This window comes from Globicephala melas, chromosome 8 (assembly GCF_963455315.2).
Source record: "Globicephala melas chromosome 8, mGloMel1.2, whole genome shotgun sequence".
In the NCBI taxonomy this organism is placed as follows: domain Eukaryota; kingdom Metazoa; phylum Chordata; class Mammalia; order Artiodactyla; family Delphinidae; genus Globicephala; species Globicephala melas.
In genome coordinates this window covers 25,161,099-25,172,615 of record NC_083321.1, presented here as the reverse complement: position 1 = coordinate 25,172,615, position 11,517 = coordinate 25,161,099, and the positions used below count along the sequence as shown (strand labels likewise).

General features: G+C 35.6%; 1 protein-coding gene across 1 annotated transcript in view; it reads right to left on the bottom strand.

Moving 5' to 3' along the window:
- Nucleotides 1-599: 599 nt before the first annotated feature.
- CSTF3 (cleavage stimulation factor subunit 3) overlaps nt 600-11,517 on the bottom strand; it is a 71,131-nt gene continuing 60,213 nt past the window's right edge. Inside the window, exons 16-21 of the mRNA XM_030864774.2 lie at nt 9,138-9,207; nt 6,268-6,463; nt 3,956-4,109; nt 3,127-3,221; nt 2,923-2,983; nt 600-2,473 (exon numbers count right to left, since the gene is read on the bottom strand). Of these exons, the coding sequence (XP_030720634.1) occupies nt 2,271-2,473; nt 2,923-2,983; nt 3,127-3,221; nt 3,956-4,109; nt 6,268-6,463; nt 9,138-9,207 (779 nt within the window). The 3' untranslated portion in view covers nt 600-2,270. The remainder of the gene's footprint in view (nt 2,474-2,922; nt 2,984-3,126; nt 3,222-3,955; nt 4,110-6,267; nt 6,464-9,137; nt 9,208-11,517) is intronic.

The following is an 11,517-nucleotide window of genomic DNA, read 5'->3' as shown; positions in this document are numbered from 1 at the left end:
TAACCTTTTACTTTACTATGTGTGGCAACATAGGTAAAATCTCTCGTTCGAAATTTAGTGCTAAAAGCCAGAGTTTGACTGATCTTTGTTTAGGGAGCATTTATGGTCCTTAAATTTTATCCAGTTCTAGAATTGTGGGGAGATGCTGTCATTGTTTTTATAAAGAGGAAAGATATGGATATCTCTTGGTAATTTCTCTGGGTCCAGCAATATGGATATATGAGAGACCTTGGACACATAGGACTGGCTATATATACCATGAGAGTCTGCAGATAGATTTCCAAAAATAATTTCAGATTTCTAACATCATGCTACTTGTTCACTGTGTTTACAAAAGGAATTATCAAACATTCAGACAAAATCATACTAAAAACTAAAAGTTCATATATATATCAGGTAGAACATTAGAAAATATTTTCTTAAGAAATAATCCTTTTTTAAGTTTAAAGGTCATATAATTTCTAGGGGAAAAAGTCTTAGAAATGAATGTAGTAGGAGCAGTTGTAATACACATAATGGCCTTAACAGTCCTTAGCAGCACTTTTCCCCAAGGTAGGTAGGGGTGTACGTGTGTGTTTTCTTATTACAATGCTAAAAAAAAAAAAAAAAAAAAAGGTATTTTTCCATACTCAATCACGTGGCTTTCTTTTGTCACATGGGAACACTGTTACAGACCATTACAGGTATTTGAAACCATTTTGTCTTCTTCAATACACTACCCAAGATAGCACTTCAGGAAAGATTCCATATCTCTATATTTTTAAGTTTATGCTATATGGTACTACTTATGCCTTTCAGATTGTGTTGTTGATAACCATGATATTAAAAAAAACCCCACACAGCTTGAAAATGATACTTAGGAAGATAACAAAATCTGAAGTAGAGGCAGCTGACTTTGTTTTGAGGAAATTTTTCTCAGCTTCACTGGGAAAATACTGGAGACATATGCTTGTGATCAACTTAGGTAAATATGACCTTGCTATGTATAAATTTATATAAGAAAGTGATTCAAGATAACCTTTTATTATAGGTTTTATAGAAATATTTGAAGCTGATATTTAATCACACTTGAATTCAAATTCTAAATTGTGTACCCATTGTGCAAACATTGTCTCTTTATAGCCTTCGTACTTTTCCTCTTATTTCCTTCCTTATTTTTAGCTTTTATTCTGAATCACAATCCTTAGGCTCAACTAGTTGTTGGTCTAGTTTTCTAGAAATGAGTCAAGAGGAGGTAACGTTGCTAAAAAAGAGCAAAACTTAATTCTTTTAATTTTTATGGTAAGTTTTTGCTCACTGTAGCTAGTTTTTGGTTACTCGGCTGTAGTTTCCTTTAATGCTGTCTTTGTTTAGCTGATGAAAAAAATGTTCTTGAATACTGAGCACTTTTTGAAATATATTTATGTGAGAGCAAGACAGTGAGTGGTTAAAGGAATTCCCATACTTACGTTGCTTTTAAGAGACATGCAAGATAAAATATCTCAGTTCTATCGCCCTCAGATTTAATTTGGGGAAAATGCATTCATATTTGAAGATTTCTAAAATGTTTAATTTGCCTCTTAAAAATGGATCTCTCATGTTTTCAAATAGTAGCAAAAAAGACCAGGAAAGGACAACAGTTAAGTGTATATATAGTAAATACAGGATGACTTTTCCTTACATTGTTGACCTTTAGTTTTAAACAGTATTGGCTAAATAACGTAAGTAGCTATTTCAGATAAAATCTGAATGAAAGCAGCAGCAAGAGACATGACTTTTTGAGATCCTTTTATTTTCTAAAGGATTGTTTTTTAAAATTTTAAACTACAAAACCGATTCCGTACATTCTGCCATAAATAAGACAAACAATAAGGCAGGACTCTACATAAGCAAACCAAGAACAGCTGTTGTTTTCAGAAAATGTGATAAAATGCTTTACAATCATAAACCATCCAGTTTTTAAAATAAAACTGTTGAAAACCCACAAGTCTTCAAGTGGTACATACAAGACACCCTTGAAGCGGGAACAAAATGTGGTTCTGCCACTTTGTACTCTTCTCACATTTTTGAAAACCTAATTTTTCTTAGAGCATAGGTCTGTTCCAAATCCTAAAATTCACATAGGTTGGTTGGTTTTTCTCAAGAAGCATATGAATAGAGGCACCAATGACAATACAACTTTGTTTCCAAGAACTTTGTAACAAAGCATTGTCTCTTTTAAACATATGACTTAAGAGGCAAAAGGAATCCTGGATAGGAGTTTTCTTTCTGAGGCAGGTTCTGTGCCTGCTTCACCGAATTCGCTTCTGCTGCCTTGCTCTGTAAATGTCATGAACAGGGGGAACGACAGCTCCCTTTTCCTCATCTTCGTCTGAATCTTCGTTGGGCCTTTTGACAGCCTTGGTGAGTACTGCATTACTTTCCACCGGGCCATTGCCTTCTACAGCTAGCTCTGGGGCTCCTCCAGTAATGATCCTCACAGCTTCTTCAACTGCTATTGAAGCAAAACAAAAAGGACTGTTGTTGGAGGATGGTTAAAAGTATGCTACTGTGAAGGAATATGTATGTACTACTTTGGATACTTTATAATTTTGTAGCCTCCTATTAGGAAATTCTGAGATAGTACTACTGATACTATTGAATAGTTAAATACAAAAAAGCTGCTGTTAAAATTAATAAAATTATTTTCATAAGCCAAACCTGATAGTGCATGTTCACATGAATAGAAAAGATACGCTTTTTATGATGTTTTTCTTAGAAGAATAAGAACATGAACAAGCCTCTCTGTACCAAAGAGATCCAAAGGATCCCTCCTAGGTGTCACTGTACTTCTGCAAGATGGCTAGCTGGTTTTGGAAACTTCAGTGCCAAAGAATGACAGTCTCTCCTGCCTAGGAAACAACAATGTGAATTCCACTCTAGTAACGGAGACTCATCACTTACTATTTGGTATCTTGCATCTTCGGAAAATTTCCATCAGTTCATCCACTTGTACAAAAGGACCCTATTTTGACACAAAGAAAATTTAATCCCCAATAATCTGACAAAATAGCCCTACTTTGCATTTCCCATGATACAAGAGAAAAAGCACACAATTACTATAATTACCCATAGAGCAAATATCTATCATGAAAATAGTGAACAAACCTGGAAACAAATAGGAGGAGGGAGAAGTTTCATTAAAACAACTGCTGCAGGTGGTACTGGGAACACTCCACCAGGGACAGGGTGTAAGCCCGGAGCTGTAAAAGAAAGAAAAGTAGGAATCAAATGGGATGGAAGAGTTTCTGCACATGTAATGAACCAACATAAGTAATCTGTATATAAATTACTATGTACAAATAGTCATGTTGCTTTGTTCTGGACATCTTAAAATGTTTTTAGTGCTTTATATGTTTGACCAAACGCAAGTGGGTGAGACAGTGAAAGCAGTCTCAACCCCATGGCCACTGGGAGGCAGAAAAGTAAACAAGTGACTTTGCATAAGGCAACCCAGGCGCTGAGCTAGTCAGTTTTTGTCAAAGATCATGCCTAAGCCTCACAAGTCATTTTTTCAGCAATCCCATTTAAAGTCAGTTACACAGTAACATATTTAATCATAAGGGCCCTGTTCAAATAGAATCCAGAGAGGCTACTACCCATTAGTAAGTATAAACGATACCAAATAACATCACCAAAGTAAGTTTCCAGCTGTGCAGGTAATCTGTATGTAGCAGCATTTCTGAAAACTGTCTTAAGTATCACTGCCAAAATGGGTTACTGCAATCTGGATCAATGAGGTTTTGTTTTTTTCTTTTTTAAGACATTTTAAACTCATCTTGGTTCAAAGATTACAGCCAAACCACCTGTCATAGTGACCCTGAGTCTAATTATTAACCTACAATGGAAAGGTCACATTACTTTGCCCCCCACACCTCTCCAGTTAAACCAACAAACAAACTGAGGTCTCAGTACTGGATCTAAAGTCATGGCTTACGTGCTAAATGTCGTGGCTGAAATGGAATCATCTGCTGAGTGTCTGGTTTAGGGTATTCTGGTTTTCTATCCACTTCATCTTTCAGAACAGGCACTATAGAAGGAGCTACAACTGGGTCTGGAATTATAGCTGCTAGCTTAGCACGGGAGACATCCTGAAAATGCAGAACAGAAGAATCCTAAACCTGAAAAAGGGACTTATAGAGTATAACTGTGCAATTCTACAATCTTGAGGATACACTGTGAATAACTGGGTTAAAACCATAGAGAGAATGGAGAAAGATAAGCGAGAACTTCCATGACAGTAAAGGTTGTTAACAAGGAAAGCTAAAGGGCTGTAAAGACCACTGTTAAGAATCATTAGACTCAGTGTCGCCAGGTGGGACACTTGTAGGATAGATACAAGCTTTTGTAGGTAATACATACCAGGTAGAGGTGGGGTAATTTGGAAGAAAATCTGCGGTTTTAGATATTTTCCTGATAACTCCCTTCCACTAAAATTGAACATCATCTACCAGGTTCTCTAAGTGAAGAAGCTGGATTAAGTAAGGTGCTGTTTCATGAAACCTAACATAAAGCTTATCATCACTTACATTAGTTCATAAGATTTTGCTAATGAAATGAAAAATTACTCCCAAAATACTGTTATGGGGGGAAGGAATGTTTGTTGAGCAACCACTATTTGTCAGTTTTTGCCATTTATTCCCTCTCTGAGGAGGCAAATAGTAACACCTCCATTTTACAGAAGAAGCTGACACTCAAAAGAGGTTCTGCTGTCTCCAATGTTAGATGGCTAAGAAGTAGAGGATTTGAGAGCACAGGCCTCTCTGACCTCACACCCATCCAGTCTTCTTTTCAGTGTCCCAGCAATGCCTGCCAGAGCTGAAAGCAACCCTCTGAGATATGTCAAAGGGAGCAACATGCTACCTCTTAAAGAGGCCCTATCCCAGAGAAGTTCCTCTGCTACAGGTAACCAGTGTCAATCTGTCTAAAACCAAAAGAGCCTCTTTTGCCACCATCAAGGGATATAAGAGAATTTCATATTCTCAAAGTTTGCTCATATGCATTTGGTGGCAGATCTAAATGAGTATGCCTACTGGGAATTACTTTTTTTTCTTTCTTTCCCTCTCTCACTTATGTGTGACACACAAAAGTATAATAATCCTTTCCAAATAAACAAAAGAACAGAAACGAATACAAGATGGAAAATTCATATTCAAGAAGTAGTTCTACTTAGTAAGATCTTTTCATTAACTTCCTTAATTTCCATTTTCATCTTGGCAAAGTTGAAATAGCCTAAAAATTCCACATAATCTTCAAATGTCTTTGGCTTTTCATTAAGAAGTAGTTAAACCCGAAGCAGAACCTGCTGATCCCTGAGCAGTAACCCCTTAGTTCAGAATAGGAACATGGGGCTGGCACACAACTGGAGCTTCCATTAATGAAAAGGTCTGAAGTTTATTTTAATCTGGTTTAGCCAGTGAGACCCAGGCTAAAAGAGGGCAGTGAGGAAATACAGAGTGATGGTGAGGAACATCCTAATGCCGGCTGGCTTAAGGGGACCAATCGAGGACTCTTGTGGATATAGCTTCCCTTTGGGCTTCCATCTTGGTCTGTCTTTGTTCACATGACACAGAAAAATCAAGAAATGATAGAACAATGGTCTTCTCAGAAAGGGCTATTTCTAGGAGTGTGTAAACATTAATCTTTCCCCTTGGCCTGAATGAGTTCAGGTTCCATATTTGTTTCCTTATGACTCAGTAGTCCAAACAGAAGAGTTCCATTCCTAGATAAGCTAATTTCCTAAAGGACCCCACTGAAGGAGCCCTGTTTTAAAGATACAAATCCTTCAAGGAACTTTATGGATTTAATAAGCTATAATGTTTCTTCATTATATCTACAAAATATATAGCAGGAATTACTATATATGATCTCCTGTCAAAACACACACATCAGTCTTAAGAGCTATTAGAGAAAAACTAACCTAAGTGACATTCAGATTTTCTTTTGTTTTTCTTCCTTCACCCACCTCCTCCATCTGCCCACAAGACATAAGATATAAGGCATTAACAATTTCCAGGAAAGAAAGTTTGTTAAATCTCATTTTAATTCTCATTTTGTTCAGTATTGTTGATAGTCAATATTTCACAAACCCAAGGAAAATCCCTGAACTTTTTTCTATTCTTCAAATCTATTCTAAAGCTCGATTAATTTCTATTTCAGAATTTACTTTAGAGTGAAGTTTATCCATGAACTATTCTAAAACATTAGGAAAGTAAAGACACTACACACATCTTGAGCCCAAGTACATACCTTATACCCAAGCGCTTTTAGTTCACTTGCAGAGCAAGGATATAAATCCATGAACTTGTATCTATCTACCAGTAAAGCTGTTTCTTTGCCTTCATACTCTTCTTTGAATGCTGTAAACCGTCTTTTCTCCACTTTGAGTATACTAGCTAGATCACCAATATTACTTTCAAAAGCTAAAAATCGGGCCCAGATTTCTCTGTAAGAAAATAAATATAATCAATACTTTACTATTCTGGGTTTGAGTCTTACAAAAAATCTTTAAGTTCCCTTCCTCCCTTTTTTTTTTTAAATTATACAAATCTTTTTGTTATTATAAAGATTTCCAAACTTCAGAAAAATATAGTAGTATAATGAATGCCTATATACCATAACCTAGATTTAATCATTATTAATACTTTGCCATATTTGCTTCATCTTGTTTTTGCTTAAGTATTTGAAAGTAAATTACAGTCATCATAACCCTTTACCCTAAATACTTTCATATTTAAGGCTTTTTTTTTGAGTTTTTACTTATTTAGCATACCTTCCTATCCTTTGTGGCCAATAAGAGAGACATTTACACTAGAGAGAGTAAACTCTAGGTGGAAGAGTTGAAGAAGGAACCTAGACAGATTTCCAGTTTCTCCTGAATAATGTGGCTTCACCATTTTGGAGTCGCATGAATTAAAATGTAGAATACATTCTTGGGGCAACATATGAATAAAAATATATTTTGAAATCTAACATGCTCTCTATTTTTTCCCATTAATACGGATCGTTGGGGACAAATTTGTGCCTCACCACTTTTCTAACAGCCAAAATTAATTCTCTTAAGACTCTACTTAGAGAGTAAGTAGATATCAGTAAGGCTTACTTAATACTTACTTACTGATACTTAAATATCAGTAAGGCTCATGCAGCTCAATATCAAATAAACAAACAACCCAGTCCAAAAATGGGCAGAAGACCTAAATAGACATTTCTCCATAGAAGATATACAGATTGCCAATAAACACATGGAAGGATCCTCAACATCACTAATCATTAGAGAAATGCAAGTCAAAACTACAATGAGGGCTTCCCTGGTGGCACAGTGGTTAAGAATCCACCTGCCAATGCAGGGGACACGGGTTTGAGCCCTGGTCCAGGAAGATCCCACATGCCGTGCAGCAACTAGGCCCATGCACCACAACTACTGAGCCTGCGTGCTTCAACTACTGAAGCCCGCATGCCTATAGCCCGTGCTCCGCAACAAGAAAGGCCACCGTAGTGAGAAGCCTGCGTATCGCAACGAAGAGTACGCACAACTAGAGAAAGCCCACATGCAGCAACGAAGACCCAACACGGCCAAAAATAAATAAATGAAATAAATTAATTAAAAAAAACTTTAAAAAAAATCTACAATGAGGTATCACCTCACACCGGTCAGAATGGCCATCATCAAAAAATCTACAAACAATAAATGCTGGAGAGGGTGTGGAGAAAAGGGAACCCTCTTGCACTGTTGGGGGGAATGTAAATTGATACAGCCACTATGGAGAACAGTATGGAGTTTCCTTAAAAAACTAAAAATAGAACTATTATATGACCCAGCAATCCCACTACTGGTCATATACCCTGAGAAAACCATAATTCAAAAAGAGTCATGTACTACAATGTTCACTGCAGCACTACTTACAATAGCCAGGACATGGAAGCAACCTAAGTGTCCATCGACAGATGAATGGATAAAGAAGTTGTGGCACATATATACAATGGAATATTAGCCATAAAAAGAAATGAAATTGAGTTATTTTTAGTGAGGTGGATGGACCTAGAGTCTGTCATACAGAGTGAAGTAAGTCAGAAAGAGAAAAACAAATACCATATGCTAACACATATATGTGGAATCTAAAAAAAAAAAAAGTTCTGATGAACCTAGGGGCAGGATAGGAATAAAGACACAGACATTGAGAATGGACTTGAGGACACGGGGACGGGGAAGGGTAAGCTGGGACGAAGTGAGAGACTGGCATGGACATATATACACTACCAAGTGTAAAATAGATAGCTAGTGGGAAACAGCTGCATAGCACAGGGATATCAGCTCGGTGCTTTGTGACCACCTAGAGGAGTGAGATAGGGAGGGTGGGAGGGAGACGTAAGAGGGAGGAGATATGGGGATATATGTATAGCTGATTCACTTTGCTATAAAGCAGAAACTAACACACCATTGTAAAGCAATTATACTCCAAAAAAGATGTTAAATAAATAAATAAATGTCAGTAAGCACCTTTGTAGTAAAGTAATGCACTGAGTTCCTATTATATACTAGGTAGAGGACTATCACAAAATTCCTATACTGGTAGACATTATTGCTACTTGACAAGAACGTAAGGATTGGCAAGAGTGAGGAAATATGCCCAAGGTGTAGTTGCCTGAGCTGGAATTTGAACCCAAGACTCCAAAGCCTTACTACTTTCACTGTACCACTATACCATATTGTTCCTCCTGTAAAACTGACAGAGTCAAAACCATAAATCAGGGATATAATTTGTCAAACAAATTTTCATTTTGTCAGAGTCTTTGCTCTCGAGTAAGAAGTAAATATTTCAGAACTCTTCTCTTGTTTGTTCATATAAATTTCTAGGGATATATAGCAAGGTATATTAAAATATTTAATAATAAATTGCTAAGGCATCTCTCAAAATAATCCTAGTCAGTATGCAAAAATTTTTTTTAACAAATCTTAAACAGGTATGAAAATATGGCAAGGCAGCCATTTGTAAATTAAGCTTCAAGAGAGAAGGGAAATTTCTCCTGGAACGTATAGTCACAACAAGCAAATGTTCATCCCATAGACCACAATTCAAATATTAGAACCCGACCAGTAAGTTTTCAAAATGGCTTACCCAGACTTCTCAGGTGGAAGACTTCCAGATGTTAAAACTCGTTCAAACAAAACTCGAGTATTATTGTCCTCTAGGATATTAAAGAAGATTTAAAATATTTTTAAAAATTCAGTTTTATAATTAAACAATGCATTATCTCATTTAATCCTCACAAAAATCCTATGCAGAGAGATCTAACTATTATCACACCCAATATTTATAGATGAGGAAGCTTGAGGTTCAAAAAGATGAAGTGAGTTGATGTGGCTCACAGTTACTGAGTAACAGAGCCGTAACTAGAAGCCAGGTCTTTTTACTTCTAGTTTAGCCCTCCTTCTCTAGTATAGTGTAGTTGTAACGTCAAACAATTTATAAGTGTGATATCTGAATCGGGTATCTCATTTTTTTTGAAATAATGAAAATTGCATACTTGTTGACATTATAAGCATCAAACTATTGATATTTTTTAAATACACTGAATGTGGAGGATGACAAGCTCAAATTTAGATATTTGATTTTCTTATTTTGCAGTACCAGGACTACTCTATATTTAACTACTTTAAATTCTTATATAGGTACCATATCTAGATTGGTAGATAAATATGCAAATGGAAAATGAATAAGAATGGTCACCAGAGGTGGATTAAAATTTAAGAGTCTCGGGAGGTCTGTAGTTGGAAGTGGAAAATGACACTTCTTGCTAAGCTCTAAGGGATCTATTAAAATTTAAGAATCTAGTAGTAAATTTACTAACACTCTTTGAACTGCATATTTTAAATGGGTGCATTTATGGTATATAAATTATGCCTCAATAAAACTGTTAAAATCCAACAGAGTAGTTGGCTTTTACTGCCGCAGGGCAGTTATTCAGTTTTACTACATGTCCATAATATGCAAAGTCAAACCAAGAGATTACATGTATTGAACCAAAGAAGATGGCACCATATTCATGGCTTTCATCTTCAACTTAACATACTGTACTTAAAGAAATAAGTAAATCCTGCATTTTATTCTTTTAGCTTTATTCCAAGCTTTGCTCCAGACACACTTTTTGCCATTCCACATAACTTTCCACTGCTTATTACATGCTGTGTTCTCCTGGAATAACGCATTTTCCTGTATCTTTAGGAAAACGATTACTTATCCTTCAAGACCCATCTCATCCTGCCTTCTCTCACCCTCTAGAACAGCACTATCCAATAATTTAAATTTGCTGCTAGCCACATTTAAAAGAATAAAAACAAACAAAAACAAAAAAATAAAAACAGGTGAAATTAATTTTATTTTATTTAACCTAAATATCTAAATTATCATTTCAACATGTAATCAATGTGAAAAATTATTAAGATATTTTACATTTCTTTTCTACTATCTCTTTGAAGTCAGTATGTATTTTAACTTACACCACATCTCATTTTGGCCTAGCCACAATTCAAGGGCTCAAAACTTAGTAGTCTAGTGGCTACCATAATTGCATAGCACAGCTCTGGAACTTAGATTACACGCTCCTCTCTGTGCTTCCAAAGTAATTCATTCAGGGCTCTATTACAGAATTTAGCACATGCTTTTCATGACTGCCACCATCAGCTTAAATAGTTAACGTTTATTGTATGCTTACCACATTCCATATATAAGTGAAATACATGCAAAAGTTCATTTAATTATCTCAACAGTCCAATGAAAGGTACTCTTATTATAACCATTCTGCAGATGAGAAATCTGAAACACCATTATACACCTAACCCCAGAATTTATGCCACAATTAAGAATCAAATGATGATGCAATTATGTTTACACATCTGATTTCCCCAGGAGAATACTCTGAGGGTAACAATGGAGTCCTATTCTTGTATTTCCAGACCTTACTAACCAAAGCTACTGAATAAATGATGGGTTGATGAATAAACAAACTAAGACACTGATTTTAGAAGATGATAATGCTGACATCAGAGTTCATCCTCAATTTTAGAGTAAAATATTGTACATCTTAGTAACTATTCTAAAAAATCAAGCAAAACAATATAAAACTGGTAAGGAACATTCATTTCATACAAGAAAATTATATGAAAATTTTCTTTAGCCTCAGCTCAAAAGTCTTAAATGCTCCACTGTCTCACTTTTTGGAGTTAAGCCCTTTTCCAGAGAGTAGAATCACTAAGCTGAAATATAAAATCATGTTTAAGTTTTATTCTTTTCTACTATTTAGGTATACAGAATGCTACATTTTTCTAAAATATCATTAAAATCACTAATATTTACCTGTGATATCTAATTTACATCTAATTATTTACATGGCACATAATTTCATATTTCTTTCTTAAATCAGTTTTTAAACCAGATCATTTTTAGTCAAGAAATTACATATCCTGGACTGTGGTTAACTACACTAAATAAGATACAT